The sequence below is a fragment of the Meriones unguiculatus genome, chromosome 2 (assembly GCF_030254825.1).
Source record: "Meriones unguiculatus strain TT.TT164.6M chromosome 2, Bangor_MerUng_6.1, whole genome shotgun sequence".
In the NCBI taxonomy this organism is placed as follows: Eukaryota; Metazoa; Chordata; class Mammalia; order Rodentia; family Muridae; genus Meriones; species Meriones unguiculatus.
Genome location: NC_083350.1, coordinates 137,055,371 through 137,077,067, shown reverse-complemented (window position 1 = coordinate 137,077,067; position 21,697 = coordinate 137,055,371). Strand labels below are relative to the sequence as shown.

General features: G+C 43.1%; 1 protein-coding gene across 5 annotated transcripts in view; it reads right to left on the bottom strand.

Moving 5' to 3' along the window:
* Nucleotides 1-21,697, bottom strand: part of Pld1 (phospholipase D1) — a 215,427-nt gene that overhangs the window by 35,021 nt on the left and 158,709 nt on the right. For all 5 annotated transcript variants that reach the window (XM_060378160.1, XM_060378159.1, XM_021645734.2 and 2 more), the window contains 2 exons: nucleotides 15,417-15,527; nucleotides 11,094-11,182 (listed from right to left, as the gene is read on the bottom strand). In XM_060378160.1, the coding sequence (XP_060234143.1) occupies nucleotides 11,094-11,182; nucleotides 15,417-15,527 (200 nt within the window). The remainder of the gene's footprint in view (nucleotides 1-11,093; nucleotides 11,183-15,416; nucleotides 15,528-21,697) is intronic.

Below are 21,697 nucleotides of genomic sequence, written 5' to 3'. Positions count from 1 at the left end.
AGAGTTTTCACTACTCCGATGGCTCAGACCTGACTCTTTGTGTCTGAATTGTTCTCATATTCAAGGCAGTGTGTGACAGAAGTCCAGTCCAGGGATGGGAGTGAGGAGAGCCTGACAGGGCTGCTGTAATGTCAAGGGTTACTCACTAGATGGCGAACATGGTTTGGCTTGGGAAGAATACAAAGCCGTGAGCAGCCCTAGTTATCTGCTTGATTAGGGGAGAAGGCAGTCTTTCAGTGGTAAACAGGACAAGGGAAAGAGCAGGAAACCCTAAGATATTTTCCCACAGCCAGCACTGAAAAGTCACGATGAACGCAAAGGGACATTTAAGGTCGCACACTGCATTTCTAGCCAAAACCATCCTCCAGTGAGATCCCCACACTCTCATGATGACCACTGTCCCCCACCTCTGTTCATGAAGCTTGGCGGCTCAGCAACTACCCCAGAATGGACAACACTTTCAGGTCACCTCACCCGACGAAGCTACCTGACTCTGCAGTCAGAACCGTCACACTTGCCTCTTCTTTCCCACAGACTGCGACCAGGAACTGGACCCACAGGCTCCGTGCCTTGTTCATTAGTGACAAGCCTGCTCCAGCACACGGAGCGGATGCTCGCATAGCTTTCTATTTTCGGCAGCATTCAGCAAAGAACCCACACTCTAAGCGAGCACTATTGGCTGGGGGGTGGGATCAGGTTGAAAGAATGTTTCAGCAGAGAACAAGTCAAGCTGTGCTTGATGTTTTCTCTTTAATTGCATTTAATCTGAATTTTCATTACGGTAAAATACGTAACATGCAAAACTGGGCATTTTGCCCATTGGAAGTCTAAGAGTCTTCATCACTAATTGTGATCATAAATTTATCTGATTACTTTCCCTATCCAAAGCTTTTCATCATCACAGATAGAAATTTCCCTCCCCCGAGTGCTTGGTGGTCTCTAGTTTACTTTGTTTGTATGAATCGCTGGTCTGGATTCTGCATATACGTGGAGTCACATGCCAACTTGTCCTTTTTGTCTAACTTGTTTTACCCTTGAGGTGCATTCAGACTATGGCCGTGTCAAAGTTCCTTCTGCTTTGTCGCTGAATAATATTCTATGTTACGTATAAACTTTGATCTGCTAGTGGGCAGTTGGGTTGTCTTTGCCTTATGGGTATTGGGAAAAAATCTGCTATTAGTATTGCATTATTAGGCAGGCCTGGTGGGACACATCTTTAATCCCAGCGCTCAGAGGCAGGTGCATGTCTGGGAATTCCGGGCTGTCCTGGTCTACACAGTGTGTTCCACCCCAGCTAGAGCAACAAAGTTAGACCCACCTCAAAAAACCTCACAAATACCAAAACAAAAACAAATTCAGTAGTCTGCATTGCCTAACATTGTGTCTGTTACCTCATTCTCCGTTCTTTGTGGGTGTGCACCCAAGAATGGAAATATCGGTCACAGGGCTATTCTACGTTTAGTGCTCCAAGGAACCAACAAATAAATCATACTTTCCAGTGAGTGACACAGTGTGACATTTATTCACTATAGATTATACAGAGAAAACAACACCGTCCCTCCTTTTTGTCCCTACCTCTGTTCCCTTCACTGAGAATCTTTCACTCATGAAAGAGTGTCCTAAGACACCATCCATGATCTAAACACATATATGTGTCCCTCTCTTCTCCACATGGTTAGCATGCTGTGAATGCGCTGAATGTTTGGGTTTTTTTTTTAAAGCATTTAATGGTACATCCCAGGACCCCTTGCCACATGAGAACACAACAGGGACAGGGCAGTCTACTGCATCTCTGACCCTTATTATTTAAACCAGCACTCTGCTGACAGGAATTTAAATGACTTCTGACTTTATGTATGTGAAACAATTACTTCATCATAAATATATATACATACTGATTATATATATAAATATGTACTGATGCAACATAAATCACTCCTTGGCACTGTTGCTCTTGAAGGCCCAGTCTTGGTGATATTGCTTGTAGGAAATCGTTTCCTGTGGTCCCTGAGGTTTTCATAATGTAAAAATGACTTTAAAATGGAAAGCCCATGTGAGGATGGAGACATGGCCTGTGAAAAATGCCATAAAGCATTTTTGCAGACTGTGCTCCGTGAGACTGGACCTCCACATTACCTTGCCTCATTGCTATGGAGGCCTTTGGCCACTTTTGACGTGGTGGTTCTTAGCTTCATGCGTGATGAAAATGTTAGGCATGTTCCACGAACTAGCAGAGATGACTTATATTTCACTGCTGTTGAAAAAAGGGGGGGCACTCTGGAATTTCACCTACAAACTTGAGGTCGATTGGAAGCCAATGAAGGGAAAAGTGGGTGTCAGTATGTCTAGTCCTTGGAATTTCAGCTGTTAAGGTTCCAGTCTCTCTGCAAACAGCACTTGTAGAACATCTGCAGCCCTCAGGGAATAAGTCCCTAGCATTCAAGTTGGCTTGCTTAAAAGCAATATGCAGTATGAGAGCTGGTAGGCAGCAAGCCGTGAGGAATGCCTGTCAAATGGGCAGTTGCTTTCCCCACCCCACTTAACATATAATCTTACAAAATTACATCTTAAAGATTCTTGCTAACATGTTTTTCTTTTAAAATTCATAAACTCTTACAGCAACGTGACCTGCAAGAGCTAAACAATGATGTTTAGCAATAGAAAGACAACTACATTATGTATGGCCACTAGAACCACTCAACAGCAAAATATTTTCAGACACCATGTTTAAAATGGCACCAAACAAAGTAGTAAGACAACACAAACACAGTGGCTAATTGCAAGATGCCCAGTCAACTAACTCACTCTCTCTGTCTCTGTCTCTCTCTGTCTGTCTGTCTAACTTCCTTGTTTGGTACCTGGAACTGTGAAGCAGGCATTGCTCTTAGGGTGGCAACGCAGAATGGAACCAGGGCACACAGATGTATACTTTCGAAACCCCTGAGAGCTGAGGCAGGGGTATAATAATGTAAGATCAGGGCTGGAGAGATAGCTCAGGAGTTAAGACTCCTCATTAGTCCTTTAGAGGATTTCGGGTTCTAGCACCCAAGTCAGATGAGGCTTATAGCAACTCCAGAGGATCCTATGCCCTCTTCTGGACCTTTCAGGAACTGCACTAATGTACAAACACCTACAGAGACACACATGCATGTATACAAATAGTAAGTATTGCCAGATGGTGGTAGTGCCCGCCTTTAATCAATCCCAGCACTCAAGAGGCAGAGGCAGGCAAATCTCTGAGTTTAAGGCCAGCCTGGTCTACAGAGTGAATTCTAAGATAGCTGAGGCTATTACACAGAAAAACCCTGTCAAAAACAAACAAAAAACGAAAATAATAGGTCTTAAAAAAATAATAGAGTGAGCTAGTAAAAATTTGTTCTTCCATCCTGAGCAGAATTCCAGAAGAGATAGAATGGGACCCAACCCACATCCATATTATTTATTTATATGGTATTTCTGTATTTATTTGTATGTGTGTGAGTTTTCATGTGTGTGTGAATGCACATACATGTGTATCCTATGGATATGGAAACCACAGGTCAAACTCAGGAGTTACCTTCGGCACCTGTCCACTTGTTCTTTGAGGCAGGGTCTCTCCCTGCCTTGTCAGTTGGGTGAGGCCAGCCAGGGATCCCAGGGATTCACCTGTCTGAGGCTCTAGAACTGTGATCACAAATTTGTCCTGCCATACCCTGCATTTTTTATGTGGGTTATAGGGATTTTTAAGTCAGTCTTCAACACTTATCCAGCTATGCTTTACTAACTGAGCTCTCTCTCCACTCCATGGGTGAGGGCTTTTAAAAAAACAAATATTTCAAGGCTTTTGGTTGCCACAAAGCTGCATCTTAAAAGCAGCACAGCAGTTCCCTCCAGGTGGGCAATGGCCTCTCTGTCCCTTCCTGCTCTTTCTTATGAAACCCTTTCTTTCTTAACCCTTCCTCCCTCATGCCTGAGTCTTGGGCAGTTAGGACAAGCAGGGTCAGCTCATAGCTGGGTCTCAGGAGAAGCAGGGTCAGCTTGCAGCTGTACCTTAGGACCTGTAAGGAAACCCCAAAGAAGCTCAGTGTGCTTCTGCCGTGATGAGCAGCCGGGGTGGGAAGTTCATCCCTGCAAACAGTTCTGTATCCTCTGAGCTGAGGACACAGCTTGCAGCAATGACAATCGCTGTAGGAAATGAAGGAAGCTCCAGGCACTTTTCAGAGAGGGGACTTTAGACTGTGGGGGGATCAGTTATGCTGGACTCAGATCCGAGGCCTCTTGAGACATAACCCCTTTCACTTTGTGGTTAGCAAACCTTTTAAGATGGATTATATCTTTCTGCCCCTGCCCCTTTTTTTTCATTTGTCAATGTGGAAATTGTCTAATATCTACCAGTAAGCTAGAAATGTCTACTTGACCCAATGTCAGTCTTTACCAACTGTACAAGAGGCTGTGTAAGCTGTGAGAGACTGTGGTATGTCCAGACACACAGGAGTGTTTCATTGTTCCTCTTTTGAAAATGTCAAGCTTTGATGGGTAAAAAGGTTGGGTTAGCCTGGCATATCTGACTTCAATCTGACCCCAGCCTTGATAATCTCTGGCAAAGACATATCTCTGAATAAGACACCAAAAATGATTTATTAAAACAACTGTTCTCCACCCAACCCTAGTGAGGATATAAACTTAGGCTCAAAATGATTGCTGGCCCCACGCTCATGCTCCTTTTTATATCTAGAGCATGAAATGACCATTTATAAGATTGTTTTGGAATAAAATAAAAGCAATAAAATGATCCCAAACAAAACTTCCCCTGCCAGGATTTGTAGTCCTCTGTGCACTGATGTAACCTCTGAAGTTTTTCTAGAGCGTGGAAGATGATGATAGCCCACAGGGGGGAAAAAGAGCAAAGCTTGGAAGATGATAGCCCACAGGAAAAAAAAGCAGAGCTGGCACTTGTCAGACTAAAAATGTTCTCCCTTCTTTTTCTGATAACTGCAGCTCAAATCCTTCAGCATACTGCTCTTTCACAAGCCAGGCATGCCTTTCCACAGACCGAAATTATAGGATAGGAGAATTATAGGACAGAGATATCCTCTAACCAAAAGAAACGTTATCCACCAAATAATTACCTTAAGAAACATGATGTTTGTGTGGTTTAAATGAAATAGTTCTCTTAGCTTCCTTGAAAGCTTATAGAAAATGTGCTTCCTTAGAAGCAAGGGGAGCTTTGGAGCTTGGCGATGAAGATCAGAAGCTAAGGTCCTGGTAACGTAGTTACATTTCTTGTTGCTGGACCAAATATCCGACAAAAGGCTACTTAAGGGAGATATTTTTGCTTACAGTATGACGGCACACAGTCCATCATGGTGGGGAGCAAATGCTGTCAGGAGTCTAAGGCTGCTGGTGACAACTGTCTCTTCAGTCAGAAAGCAGAGTGGATAGGACATAGGGCCAGGCTATAAAACTTCAAGGCCTGGGTTGGGGATGTAGCTCACGTGGCAGAGTGCTTACCCAGCATGCATAAAGCCCTGGGTTCGGTTCTCATCACTGCATAAATCAAGCCTGCTGTCACATGACTGTAATCTCAAGGGGGGATTGAGGAGTAGAGAGATCCTCCTTAGATATACACCCTGATGTCAAGATTAACTTTGACTACAAGAAACCATCTCCAACACACACCACCATCATACTAACTCACTCCGAACACGAGTGGTCCACCTGCTCCACCGTGAGGTTCTGCCTTCCAAAGGACCCCCAACCTAAAACAGCCCACTGGTAGGGGTCCACATGTTCAAACATACAAGCCTATGGGAGATATTTCACAGTACCTGGGAACAGGGTCTGAGTCCCATTTCCCCTGTCAGTGGTCTTGTGTAAATCACCTAATCTCCACTGCCTCCTCTCTAGGGTGAGAGGCATTTTGTATCCAGCTCCACAATGGTGAAGATTGAATGAAGTAGTCCATGAAAAGCACCTATCAGAAAGATTCTCTCAGAAAGTTAGGAATCGTGCTACCTCGAGATCCAGCTATACTACTCCTAAGCATATATCCAAAATATGCTCAAGCATACAAAAAGGACATTTGCTCAACCATGCTCATAGCAGGTTTATTCGTAATAGCCAGAATCTGGAAACAACCCAGATGTCCCTCAACTGAGGAATGGATACGGAAATTGTGGCACATTTACACAATGGAATACTACTCAGCAATTAAAAACAAGGAACTCATGAAATTTGTAGGTAAATGGCAGGAACAAGAAAATATCATCTTGAGTGAGGTAACCCAGAAGCAGAAAGGCACACATGGTATTTACTCACTTATAAGTGGGATGTTAGCCATATAATATAGGATAAACATAATAAAATCTAAACAAGAAGGAGGACCCTAGGGAAGATGCTCAATCCTCATTCAGAAGGGCACACTGGATAAACATTAGAAGAGGGAGAAAACAGGGAACAGCATAGGAGCCTATCACAGGGGGCCTCTGAAAGACTCTACCCATCAGGGTATTAAAGAAGATGTTGAGACTCATAGGCAAACTTTGGGCAGAGTGCAGGGAATCTTATGAAAGAAGGGGGAGATAGAAAGACATGGAGGGGACAGGAGCTCCACAAGGAGAGAACAGAACCAAGAAATCTGGGCTCAGGAGTCTTTTCTGAGACTGATACTACAACCAAGGACCATGCATGGAGATAACCTAGAACCCCTGAACAGATGTAGCTCATGGCAGCTCAGTCTCCAAGTCTCCAAGTGGGTTTCCTAGTAAGGGGAACAGGGACTGTCTGACATGAACTCAGTGGCTGGCTCTTTGATCACTTTCCCCTGAGAGGGGATGGGGCATCCTTACCAGGTCACAGAGGCAGACAATGCAGCTAGTCCTGATGAAACCCAATAGGCTAGAGTCAGATGGAAGGGGAGGAGGACCTCCCCTATCAATGGACTTGGGGAGGGGCATGGGAGGAGAAGAGGGATGGAGGGTGGGATTGAGAGGGTATGAGGGAGGGAGCTACAGCTGGGATAAAAGTAAATAAATTGTAATAAATAAAAAATAAATCAATAAAAAGGAAAAAAAGGACTCAAAACTTACTCCTAACATTTTAATTCAATTAAGTTAAAGCTTTGGTTATCACTCAAGAATGACAGTACAGACAGCAACCTAACAGAAGGCAAGACAAAACTGAACTGACATGGATCCCCTTATTTTATGATGCTTGGACAGGCATTATCTCAATGAGAAATCCAGGCAGGGTGGCACAGTGAATAAAGGCGCTGGCTGCCAACCTGGCAAGGAGAGAACTGACTCCCACAAGTTGTCCTCAATTGGCCACACATGCAATCTGGCATGTGTGTGACTTCTCGTAAAAATACTCACATACAAATAAATGCAATAAGACTTTTTAAAAAGAGAATATAAAAATCAATTGGAAAGAGGAATCTGCTACAGTCCTGGCAGGTTACCCAGAGGCAGAGTTCTTCAGTTATAAGACAGTGTTTGAGAACTCAAGTAGGGATTTTTTTTAATTAAAAACATTTTTTTAAAGCAAGTTTTAGTCTATAGAATGTACCTAACGATTTAAAATATGGATGGCCAAACATTTTTTTTTTTTAGTGGTAATCTTTCTGTTGTATTGCAAATAGGAATTGATTTAGTGGTTATTACTCCTTGGGCTCTTGATTTAGAATGTGTAGTTTGTTTCCAGATGATGGACAGCCCAAGAATGCTATAATAATTTTACACTGACTAGTACTTTATCAACCTAACTGCTATCATAAGCACACACTTAATGGTGTCATTGTTCTCTTTGCTGGTGAAGTAACAGCAGTAGAAAAACAAGCTGACAGGCTGAAAAGGCCTCATATCTGTAGATAACACAGCAGGAAAGTGTCCTAGGTCCCCCAGAATACTAGAGCACACCACTGTCCACTGCTTACAGCAGCCATTTACTTGCCAACCATGACTCCCCTGGAGCTGTAAGAACCATCATGAAAAGTTAAACAATGTTTTCAAACTGCATATGTTAAAAGTGGCTTAATGTTACAGTTTCCAACACTGTTCAGTATTAACAGACACATGAAGTCAACCGTCCATTTTCATTATATATCAAGTCTCTGTTGATAATCCCTCATCTCCTGGCTTTCTACCGAAGCAGAGGAATTTTGCATGTCAAAATAGGTGAAGACCTGAGATGGTCCCCAGATACCATTAATTCATTACAAACTACTCTAAGATGTGTCTGTCTAGATAAGTTGGTATTACTCTATCCCTTGCGTTACTCAGCCATGGTATGAAAGAGGTAATTTGACGTAGAAGGTCATGATTTCATTTTGCCCGTCCCAGACACATTTAAATTGTCACTTTCAAGTAGGCTGGGAGCTAATTTCAGCTCTGACACAGGTTCAGGTATTACAGATTCGTGTTGTTTTTCTGCAGCAATTCCCCTGGATTCTCTTCATTCACAGTGGAATGAGCCCAGCTGAGACTCTAGGTCATGGCTCACATCACAGAGACCTAACAGAATTCTATTTCTCTGAAGAAGTATGGCTCTGAACCCAAAAGTAAACAGCGCTGGGAACTGGGATGAGGCTCTATTCCAATGCTGGCACACACACACACACACACACACACACACACAAGATAGCCTAGGAGAGGGAGCTGGCAACTTAGAGATTCAGATCTACCAGAGGGACCTGGCTGAGGGCCTTTGTTCTCTGGTCAGACCTAGCAGTCTGCTGACATCACTTCCCTGCATGTGCTTTCTGCTCTAGCTCTTCTAACTAAACCAGACTTATTGAGAAGAATGTGTTATCGGCAAGGGAGATCTATGAAGGAAGAGAAAGAGCAGGTTCCGGCCCCCACCTCAGGTAGCCTGCAAGATGTGGCTTTGAGTTCTGCCCTGACCTTGCCTAAGAAAACTAGCCCACAGGCTCCACGTTATCCTATCCGGTGAGAGCTAAAAGGTAAATTTGGAGGCAGACACTGCCCTTCCCACACTGTATGGTTCTTTTACCTTCAGAATCAGCTCACATGACTACTGGGAAATATGTAATCAGAGAATATCAAAGTTCTGTTTTGCTTTAAAATACTAGAATTTTAGGGATATTCCCACATTTTAGATGCAAATTGAAGTGGAAGAGAAAAAAATGTTGTTGGGCTAGGGTGACAGCTCAGTCAGCAAGACATTTGTGCTGTAGGCATGGTGGCCTGGCCTGAGATCACTCCTCAGAGTCCACATGTTTCAAAGAGCTAGGTATGAGAGTACAGAGTTTCATCCTGGTGCTGAGAGGTGAACACAGAAGCATCTGTGGGGAGGACTTGGACACAAAGCCTTGTCTACTTTGTGAATTCTAGGATAGTGAGAGACTGTCTCAAAAAAAGATAGATACATAGATAGAGAGATGATAGATAGATAGATAGATAGATAGATAGATAGATAGATAGATAGATAGATAGATAGAGGACAGGTAGATAGAATACCTTTTTTTTTTCTTCCTGAGACAGGGTCTCTCTGCATAGTCCTGGCTACCCGAGAACTCACTATGTAAACTCACCAGGCTGGCCTTAAACTTGCTTGTCTGGTGGGACCAAAGGTGTGCACCACAATTCATGGCTTAACCTAAACATTTTATTTAAATAGGAGTCTTGATTTTTTTTTTAAGTTCAGTCTTTCTCTTGGACATACTTTTTTCAATTGAGGATGTCTTTTACCTTCCCTGCTCAGCCTGAAGTTACTGACAACAAGGGTTCACATTCTATGGTATTTCTGACTTGAATCATTTTGTACATTTTAATCAATTGTTCAATCTTCTTCTCTAGTCAAAATCAATAGCATGTGAGGAATGGCAGCTGAGACTGTCCTCTGGCAAACACACACACACACACACACACACACACATGTTCTTTCATCCTCACATGTGTATACTCTCAGGCTCCCAAAATATCCAAACCAATCTGGCAGCTCCCTATGTACTATAGGGAACTACTAAGAGACCACTTAAATTCATGTTCATGTAATTGTACTTATTAGTTAATCACAGTTCCAACATTCACAACCCACCCTTCACGGCAATGAACCCATTTGCCAACTTAACACTTCACTTCAATTTCATTAAGACCATGGTTGGTCTGTTTCCTTTTGCCAAATGTGCTTTCTAAACAAAGTGGGTCCCTCTGTATCAGTTAATGTCAAAGCTGACAGAAAAAATAATACTTTTTTTTTTTCAAATTTTGCATCAATTGCTCCAGAGACTCGGAACACTGGCAATCTGAAAAACCTGTGTACACTTGTATGTCCAACTGCAAGCAAGGCTGCTTCTAAACCTTTTTAGCAACAGATGCTCTGGTGACTTTAAAAAGTGTCTGAGGGAGCAAAGAGTGAATGTTGCTTTTAAAGGCAGAACACAGATACTGTTCCTAGCTGTCTGTGCTGTTCCAGGTGACTGTCACACAATCTTGGGCCCATCTTTGCAGCAATATACAATGCAGTGGCCTTTCTCTAGGAAGCTGTCATCCAGCACATGGAAAGAAAAGGAAAAAATGGTTTCGCCTCCAAATATGTATAAATGTTATATTCTTCACTGCATGCATTCCAAGACTTTAAGTAGTAAGGTATAATGGCTCTGCTCTGCTACTTTTGCATAGAGTTCAAATTAGACACAAATACAAGCACGTGAGCGCGCGTGCGCACACACACACACACACACACACAAGTCAAAACACAAGAAGACTGCACAGTATATGGTTATGATCAGAATAAAACTGTTGAGACATAACTCCATGAGCTAAAGATATATGAGATATGGAAACGCGAATTCAAATATAACTCTGTGGCAAAATTTTGTCTGCTTTGTTCTGTTTGTGTGAGCATAGCCCAGTATTGGCCATTCACTAAATCAGAGCAAAAAACCTCATACATGGGGAGGAGGCAGGCCAGGAAGCTGATTGTATCTGGAAAAGTTCAGATTCCTGCCACTCCACCATAGATTGAAAGTTTCTCAACAACTGACTCACAAGACAACAACACTTTCAGTACAAGCTTTTGGTGGCCACCTCCACAGTGAAGCAAGAGCAGCTACGGCAGATCAGCTCAAACTTCTGTTCAAGCACCAGCCTTACCTGTGGGCTTTCAGGATTCTTTGGGCAATAGCGTCGCCCACCTTGTTGAATACGACTTTATCATCAGCGCAGCTTATGAAAAATTGGTTCTGTGAGAAAAATAGGAAACGTGTGTAAGGCCTTGTTTTCTCTGTAGGATGTCCCACAGAATATGTAGAAGGAGGGAACAAATGCTATATTGATTATTTTAAAAATGTTTCACGTGTATATGTTCAGGCCACTGAATCTTTCAAGGAAAGCAAATGGCTCTGAATATGGAAAGCATCATCAGGCTCCAGGTCTCATGTGAATCACATCATCAGTGCTTATCACATCGTTCTGAAGCAGAGGGCTATGTGGTTTTTGTAGAGGACTGTTAATTCAGAACATAGCTGTTCTGGCAAGAGAACACATCCAAAGACCTTCTAGGTCTGTGTGATCTCCATGGAATGAATACAAACACGCCTTTAATCCAGGAGACAGAGACAAGCAGATCTGAGTTCAAGGCCAGCTTGGTACACAGCAAGTTTCAGGTAAAGACAAGTTTAGGTCTAGACCTGTGGTGATACATGCTTTAATCCCAAGCAATGAAGGTAAAGTTAGTTTGTAGAAAGAAGCACTCATGTTTGAAAGTGATGTCTAATTGAGTGGCAGAAACAGTGTTGAATCAGAGAAAGACTTGACATAATAGAATACACCCAATTCTCACAAGAAGAGAGAGGAAAGGGAAGCTACTTACAGGGCCATACAGAGAGGAAAAGAGGCAGTTTTACCAGGGCAGTAGTAGAGAGACAGGTTGCAGAGAGAACTCAGGTGAAGACCAAAGGAGCCAGAGAATGAGAAGAAGCTAGAAGATTAGAGCAGATTTCTGGAGTTAGTTTGAGGCCAAACAGAGCAATTTAGAGGCTGAGAGAAAAGCCAGCGTGAATAAGTTAGTTGGGAGAGGAGTTTAAGCCAGAACAGCTGTGGTGAACCAGCCAGCCCAGAGCTCAATAAGAACAAGAAAAGGTGAACTAATTAAACAGTAAGCCTCAGAGGCTGAAAACATTCTAGGCTTAGGTTAGATTGTATGGAGGCTCAAAGCTTCCAGGAGTCTGCCTAGGTTAGTAGACAGAGGTAGTAAGCCTCAGAGATAACAGTTACCTCAGGGGAATGAAAGCTACTTTTACAGACTTTCGTAATACAAATGTTGCAATTGCATTCTTAGAATGCTGAGGATATTTCCCAATTATGTTTCCTTCTGATTCTTACACTGTGCACATGCTTACGATTAAAAAGGTTACACTGGCATGCATCCTGTCTTGGCCTGAGTTTACTTTTCAATAGGGCACGTGGCCTAAGTCCTGTTCATTCTGCTCAGATTCAGTCCAGTGTTACTTAGCACCTACTTTCGCCTTGTCTTCTTCCTTTGGGTCTTTTCTGTCTCTGGACTTTTATTGTAAGCAGTTCCAAAGAATTGTTCTTCTGTGTGGTGTGTTTCTGTGCCTGATTGTGTGGGGCACATGTATGTGTGCTGGTGAGAGGGCCTATGTGTGCTTGTGGAGGTCCCAAGCTGACCTCAGGAGTCTCTCTTCATGTCTCTCAATCCTATTTCCTAGGGCAATGGATCCCCAAAGGATCCAGAACTCGCTGACAGGCCTACTCTACCCAGCCAGTTTCTCCAGAGATTCCTGTTTCCTCTTGCCAAGTGACAGCAGGCCTCTGTGCTTACCTAGCACAATGCAGCTGCTGAGGATCTGAACTCAGATCCTTCAAGCCTACATAGAAAGGATTTTCCAGGGAGTCACGTCCCCAGCTCTCAAGTCTCGTTTATGTATATATAAATAAACTAATAAAGTAGAAAGACAAATGCTTTTGATTTAGGTACTTCTGTTACCCATAGATCTAGAAAACATTTTTTGAAACTCTTGTTAGAAAATGGCCACACTATTATCCTAATGGTACAAAAGGCTTTATTGCTGCATAAAGAAAGGAATGTTAAAAATAACAAATAAATAGCACGAGTACTGCCTATTGAAACAGAATCCAGATTGTTGCAATACAACTGTAATTTCTAACAAAATGCATCTTCAGACATATATATTTTCTAATTGTCTTAAGGAATAATTTGAAGTTAATTTGCATCGCGTGATAGCAATGCCATGTGTATGAGCACCCAGCTTTTAAGCAGCAGCTCAAATCGGCACAATGCCCCCAGGAGACAGCTTGCAGAAAGGCACTCGAGACTATGACTCAAACAACTCACACTACAAAGTGAGTTAGCATGGGTCAGCAGCTATAAGAACAGACTGACAAACTGCTACATGCCCTGTCTGTCTGTGTGTCTGCCTGTCTTTTTTAAGGATTAGGGTAAATGCTGACTGTTTATGCTCATGAACATTACCCAGAAAAATGTCCACAACCATATATGCCTTCACGGGGTTGCTGACACCATTCAATGCTATGTTAGCGTGCTTGTGAGAGTCATGATGGTGAACTTGATGCTAGTTAGTATGACCACTGAAACAAGTCCATGGGCTTGTTGGTGAGGGTATCTAGATTAGGGCAACTGAGGTGGGAGGACCCACCATAAAAGTGACAGCACCATTCCACACTCTTGGGTCCCAGACTGTTCAAAAAGGTGAATGGGGGCTGAGCACCCACATCCATCACCCTGCTTCTTGGCTGTGTGCATGCCATGACAGACAGTCCCTGTTCCTGCTGCCGTGATGTCCTTGCCATGATGGACTATATTCTTCAGAACTCTGAGCCGAAATAAACAGATTCTGCCTTACTGGCTTCTGTCAGCAACAAGAAAAGTCTCTAATACACTGGTGTTAATGCTATGTTTTACAAAGATGAAACAAAACAACTGGGTGTTGGACGAGGCAGCTTCATATCTTTGACAATGACAGCATCATTCTCACAGTTAATGATAACAAATGTCTCTCTCACCTCCAGAGAGGACTTCCCTGATGTTCCCACTAATGCCTTTTGTCTGCTGCGTGATCCCGTGTGAGATGCCACAGCAGTTAGCCTGCTAATGTTTTTAATGAGCTTTCTCTTTCCCCAGGTCTGAGACATAAGGAAAGCTACAGTTGTTTGCTGACGATCCTTAATCAACTGTCACTCTATAGAAGGGACGAGAAGCAGGACTCCAGGGGAGGGAAAACAGTGCTCAAATAGTTTTCCTAACAAGTCGCTTTTGGCTAAACATTCTATTTTTATTCAATGAGAAGAAGAAAAAACAGGATAAAGGAGGGAGATGTGTGTTGGTTTGTATGACCCCCATTACTGGAATTTTTTTTCCAGGGGTTCCAAGGGATCTGCACTATTTCTGTATCTATTTTGAAGTTCAATTAAAGTTTCCACATTAAACTCGCTGTTCTTATTTTTGCATGGACTCTGAACACAGTCTGGGGGGCTGAAAAAGGCTTTGTCATGAATAGCGGCTCTCAGCTTTAACATCCTCACATCTCTCATTTCCATGTTCCCTTCCCTCCCTTTCCCTGCTCTAGGATGCCCACAGCAGAGTATCTGATCCTCTGCACGAGCAACTGACCCTGTGCATGTGCATGGGCGTGCGCTCCTGAAAAAGCACATGCCTCTCTAGACACTCTAACCACAGACCAGTGAACACTCCCACATCTGTGCTAGGGTCACTTCAAAACAAAACAAAATAAAACAAAACAAAAAGGCCAAATGTATACATGAGCTGGGACTTTGTTAGTACAAGGGTTTGTGAGAATCCATCAGAGTCTTGACTTAAAGATGGTGCAAAGTAAACTCAGGTATGCTGGGGGATAAAAATACAAATGACCTCAACTGATACTTCTCTGGAATCCTTCATAACTCAATTAGTGCTTATGAATACAGTATCCTGAAGTGGGGTCTCTATAGTTTTGTATAATACTTGTTGTCTGATTAGTGTTCTGACAATTTGATACAAACTAAAGTTATCTGGGAAGAGAAACCTAAGTGGAGAAAGCCTCCATCAGCTTGGCCATAGGCAAGTAAATCTCTGAAGCATTTTCTTGACTGATGATTGATATGGGAGTCTTTTTCACTGGGGGCATTGCCACATTGACACCCCTGGGCAGGTAGTCCTGGATGGTGCAAGAAAGCAGGCCGAGCCAGCCGAGGGATGTAAGCCAGTAAGCAGTGTTCTTCCACAGTCTCTGCTTTGGGTCCTGCCCTGGTTCCTGCCTTGCTTACATTCCCGCCTTGACTTCCCTCAATGACCAAATGTGACATGGAAATGTAAGCCAAATGAACTCTTTCCTTCCTCCAAATGACTCTGGGTCATAGGAACCTAGACACTTGGCAAGGCAGGCTCCTGTGTAATTGACTTATGGACATACTTACTTCAATATAGATGTAGTGCTTGCTGTTTTCTATTACATGGGTGTAGGCAGAGTGGATCGATTCTTCATGGTGCTTTATGCCAGCAGACCAGTCAGCTGCAGATCGGAGCAACTACAAGACAGCAATCAGCAATGAGCATCCATCAGAAAACCGAGATGACATGGTTAGTACTGATACAATGACTGGGATATTGAGAGAGAGCTGGATCATGTCCAGAACACAGCCTTGAGATGGCTCATCTCGATTGTCAGCTTGTTACACCAGGAAAGAAAGAACCTCAGTTAAGAACTGCCTCCATCAGATTGGCCTGTGGGCATGTCTGTGAGGCTTTTCTCTTGATTTCCATTGACGTAGGAGGGCCCTGCTTACTGTGAGCAGTGCCACACCTATGCAGGTGGGCCTGGGCTGTTTAAAAGCTGTGAATGTGAGCCAGGAGCAAGCCAGTAGGCAGTGTTTATGGCCCCTGCTTCAGCTCTTGTTTTGGCATCCCTGGATGACACAAACCCCTTTCTCCTTAAGTTGGTTTTTTTTTTTTTCCTTTGGCCATGGCATTTATTGTAGCAACAGAAAAGCAAACTAAAGCAGCACTCTTCCATCCAGCATTCTTTTCATTCAAAACTTAAAAACTCAAGTTGTGGTTCCTACAAGGAATATTTCGAAGACTTACTTAGATCATCACAATTTTAGGTTGTCCTCTTTTTCCTGTGACTGCCCTTCAGCTGTACCCACTTACAAGTCAAGGACCCCGAGGCAGGGCAGAGATTGATAACTGTGAAGTGTGTGTCAGCCAGCCTCGTGCCTAGTAAACAAACAGTATGTAACTGCTCACTAATGATGGTAGTGTTAGAGGGTGCACTTGGGTTTATGGCAGATCACATCAGAGATGCTGCAAAGTAGACTCGTACCTGTGCATGGCGGTGTGGGCAGGGGGACAATGGAGCATCCCATGGCCTTCCCAACACTATATGACCTTCGCTTGCCAATCCTTCTAGTATTTTAACTGCTGTAGCATGACTTTTACGTATAGTAAGCGCTTAGTACGTGCATCTCGGTTTTTCATAATCATCACAGAAGAATCGTTAGAGTCCTGAGGATGTGGCACACTTGGTAAATGTTTGCCTAGCATACCCAAAGCCCTAGTTTCCATCTCCAGCACCACTTAAACCAGGTGTAACTGGCACACACCTATAATCCCAACATTTGGAGAGTGGAGGCAGCAGGATCAGAAGTTCAAGTCATCCCTGGCTACAAAAGCAAATTTAAGGCTAGCCTGGACTACATGACACCCTGTCTCACAAAAAGTAAAAGTGAGAAAAGAGGGAAGCATGTGGGAGAATGAAAGGGGAAAAAGGAGGATAGCTATAAAAATATATCTGCTGTTTCTAATCTTAAATGAGTGTTGAAACTGTCCCTCGCAGAACCAACTTAAATGTAAGATAAGTGAGAAGGATGATTGAGCAGTTACCAGGACTGTAAATGCAACCCAGGAGACAATTGTGTTAAATCTACTATCTATAAAAAGGTCTGGTAAAGTACTTAACAATTTTAAAATAATATCTACCAGCCTAAGGAGCTGCAATGCTCGTGCTTACTAAAAAGCCATTGGCTGTGTCACCCTCAAAGCTATTTGATCTGATAAGGGATATTTATTAGCTGGTTCTGCCAACACACATGGCTATCAGGTAAACACACAGAAATGTGTCAAGTGGAAAAATGTCGCATGAACACTAATCAAGTTAAAATAATCCAGGAAATGACAGGATCTCCAAAGGAACTGTGTTATTGGTCACCAGACAGGAGTAAAGATTAAACAAAAGTTCCAACTCTTAGTTTGTTTAAATTCATGGTAGACATTATTGTAAAGCAGTGTGACGCTGGGCCTGCAGACTGCATTGGAAAGGTTCTTAGACACGCATCCTCACTCAAATCCACGACTCTGGAGGCAGGCAAGCTGGCACCTGGCTGCATACACTGGAAAGACAGAAGGGCCTCACAGCTTCGAGATGGTACTTTCACCCTGAACATTTCAATGCCCTGGAGCTCCGTTCCCTCTACTGACCAGCTGAGTTCTGGGTTCCCCTCTCCTCCCTTCCTATGCTCTCGTTCTTTTCCTTCCACCCTTTCTTTCTCTTCCTGAACTGCTAAGGCTTAATGACAGAACAAACAAGTACATTTGTCATAATGAGACCCCCTTTGTATCTTAACCTAAAAACTTAATTATAAATTCCAATGTGCAAATAAAGAAGTGGTTCCTAGTGATACATGGCTCTGCTAAGTTACAAGCTCAAATTTATAAGCAACCCTGATGGGAACATCCTAGCCTTCCCCTGAGATTCAGAAACCTACACTTTATCTTCTTTCTCACTCTGAAACTTGCTCTGATTCAAAGACTCAGTAAACTCATGCATGAAAGATAAAAATTAGCAGAGTTAGATGTCAAAGCAGGTTTTAACTGCCATGTCCTATCCAATCAATTCAATGTCTTCCAAGCAATGATAAAAAGAAAATCTTGGGGCAGGGTACAATTAATAGGCAGTTGATTAGCCATGCCTACCAGGAAGGAGAGCAAGGAGGTCAGATAGCTGTCATTTTCCATGAAGGGCAGCTAATTAGAGGCATTTAAATGTTTAAAGTCAAGCTGTATACCCAGAAACCACACTATTTGTATGGGACAGGCCATATGCCAAAGTGGAGGGTCTCAAAATGCTTACAAAACCCAAACATAGGAAGTTGCCCAACTCCCATGCTCATCGTTACGAATCCCATTGCCCAAGTCCAAATTCATAGCTTTCACTCACAATGGAAGTCACTTAATTGAAAACAGTCATTATCTGGGAAAAACTTGAAAGCTAGATTTTAAGCAAGAAGGGGGAAAAACTATTTGGGATTATTAGTTATTTACTCTTGTAATTAGTTAAAATCTGGCTGTCACCACACAAGCAATTGAAACTATGAATTTCTCTTTGGCTCTGCCTGCATTTTTGCCTTTTGAACCCTGAAACTGTAGAAAATCATTCTAATTGTGTTACATCTTTGATAATCTAGAGAATCCTGTCAATAGTCAAGACCGTCAAGCATGTGTTGACTCATGTCCATTTGCTTTCAATTTAAGAATCACTCTCCTCGTTTCGTTTCACTGACCTCACCAGCTCGTCTAATGTTTCTAGTTTTGAAACAATATAAAAGAGACAAGCCTCAGGCCCATCCCCTCACATGTGAAAAAATATACCGGAAATGTGCTAGGAATGAAATCTAACCCATATTTTTCAGACCTCAAATTTAAACACACAACTTGAAAATATACAAAAGTGGCATAGATCTGATTTGATGGTTTAGGGTCAAAATCATAACCAGGACTAGAAATTTTCCTTTGTGCAGTGTCCTATTTTTTAAAGTAAAAATAGCTTGCTCATTAACCACAATCCTTTCCCTTCCATACAAGGGGCCTAAGATTAATGCACGAAGAACAGAAATGTCTCTTGCAGGAAAATCTTCAGGACATTTCTAGCATCTGTCCCAAGCAAGTGTTTACCAGAATGCTTCTAGTCCCTGTAAATTAAAAATGTGTATGTGTGTATGTACATGTGTGTGTATATATATACACATATGTGTACACATGTGTAATATACATGTATGTGTATATTACATATGTATATATGTATATACACACACACATATATGTATTTGTATATATGTATATATCTTGATTCCTTGTTATTTCCCTAAGTGTCACAAATGCATTATGGACAAAGATTACTTAGGACAAAAGCACTGTGTGTGTCCTTCAGGCCGAGGCTGGCATCCATTCGTGTGGATGTTCCTAGGCCTTGTAATCTGATGAGAAAAGGGAAGTGCTCCCCCAGTAGAGTCTCATTCTTCCAGTCTGGGCTAAAAGCAACCACTGTCAGTGGTTGTGAAGACATTGACCTAATGTTCATCTCCTCAAGCTCCTTCCTTCCACAGCGCCTGAGATTGTGTGCGTGCTGCTCAGCGGGCTAGGCAATGTCATAAGACCAGCCATTTACCGGAACTAAAGGAAGAAGTCACTCCTGAGGCTAAAGGAGAGCAAGAAAGCACAGTGTTTAACGAAGGAAATGAGGGGCAAAACACTGCGTGAGGGCAGATATGTATAGCTGGGTACTTTGGGGAACCAAAAAGATACAATAGGAGGAGAGGTGATGGGAGATGGTCCTAAAGGATGTGACAGATGAAGCACGGTCACCTTGCTGGGGCCTTGGTGTCTACAGACACCCTGGGGTTCACTGGAAACATGCCCACCATCAGCACTTATACCTCAGAGCTAAGGCCAGACTGCAGGGAGTCAAGGCTCATTCCCACCAATCACTCAGGTTGCTTGGTTGGTTTTGGAGACAAGGTCTCAGTGTCTAGCCAGGACTGGTCTTGCACTGATGGGCTGTCTCTTTTCTATGGCCCGTGAGCCGGCAGTTTCAGCACAGCCTCTCTCTGCCTCCCATGTGGGGGCCTTCCTCTGCTGAATCTTCTCTGTGTGTCCTGGGAAGACTTCTAGAATTCCCGGCACTAAAGAGAACCACACAAAGCTGTTTGCGGAAGCTTCTGGAGTCAGTTCTCATGTCTGAGTGACTTTCTGAGAAGTGACTGTTCAGATGGGATCAGGCTTCCACTCTCCAAGGTACGGTTTCTTTCTCATCCTGGCCATACCACCCCTCTGTGGAAGGGCGTGCAAGTGTTTTCATATTAACAAATACTTGTGTTCCTTTCTGCACATGAAAAATGTCATGGAATTTCCCATTTATTTACCTTTACCATGTCAAATACCCTTTTTCTCACCGTTTGCTGTATGAGAGAAAGCATAAAGAGCTGACAGCGATGGAACAGAGGAGAGTTTTCCACTGGTTGGCTTTTGTGTATTTGTTTTGCTTTCTGTTTTGAGACAGGGTTTCATGTGCCACGGGCTGGATTCGAACTCATTAGGTGGAAAAGGATGACCTCAAACTTCTGCTGCTCCTGCTTCTACTTCCCTAATGTACGGATTACAGGTGTGAGCCACCATGCCGTGTTTAATTGTTGGAGAATTTCATTTACGCAGATAATGTGTTTTAGTCAAGTCTACCCCTCAATCCCTCCCTCCCGTCCCCCATCCACACTTCCCTCCCAGTCTCATGTGGGATTTTATTTGTTTGTTCTTGTGCGAGTTCCACTTAGTACTCTCAGTATAGGCATAGGTCAGGGCCATTCACTGGAGTGAGTGCTCCGTCCTAAATGGAACATCCATTTCACAGGGCCTTTTGCACTCAAAAGAGCAGGTGCAAAGATGTATTCCCAGTGGCTGTGAGTACAGGCCCAAGATCAAGGCCAGACAATGTCCTATGTGGAGAGGGGGAGATGCTCACAAAACTGATACTGGCAGTTGATAGCTGCTGGGAGAGAGAAGGAATCCTGTATTGTTCTGGATCACACCCAGGACCTAACAAGCGCCAGACTGGCACAGTGCCAGGGCCTCCCTCTGGTGCTTTGCATGTGTTAGTGTTCCTGTTCATCACTGCCCATCATTGGCCCTGTAAAGAGGGTGGGCAGTACGACAGTCATTTGGTATTCTTTTTTTTCATGTATATATATATATATGTGTGTGTGTGTATATATATATATATATATATATATATATATATATATATATATATATAGACTGCCTACATGCCTGCTTTTAAGCCCTGCACAGCCATGGTCCTGGAAAAGCACTCTAGTGTTTGGAGCAAATGAACAAGAGGTGAAGCATGAAGTAACCAGTGTCAGAACTGAATGACAGAGAAATGAAGCAAGGTGAGGTCTCCCAACAGTCTGCTTGTCCACACTGTCTTGTCTCAGAATTACAGTTACTTCAGCTGAAAACCAGAGTTCCAGATTTCTCTAGGTCTTGGGCTTTTTAATTTGGGGGAGAGGCCCTATAATAAAAACAACACAAAATTTACAAAATCAAATATATGCTTTTTGTTGTTGTTGCGACAGGATCTTATGCTAGCCGACTACTGCCCTGCGTTCCTGAAGTGCTGGCTGTCTATCAAGGCCACTCTCAGCTACATTCTGTGTCACCCAGAACAGACACAGCACGGAGCTGTGGGAGTATGCCTCACTGGTGACCTCAGCTCTCTCACAGGCCCACCAAGCATGACACACTCACATTCCTCTCTAGGGATGACATCAATGACATTTAACTAATTCTCTTTCATTTCGGTTCCCTGCCCCTAGTTTTCAGTGAGTCTATGTCTTTCCTCAATGTCTGTCTGTCCCTCCCTTTCATTTCT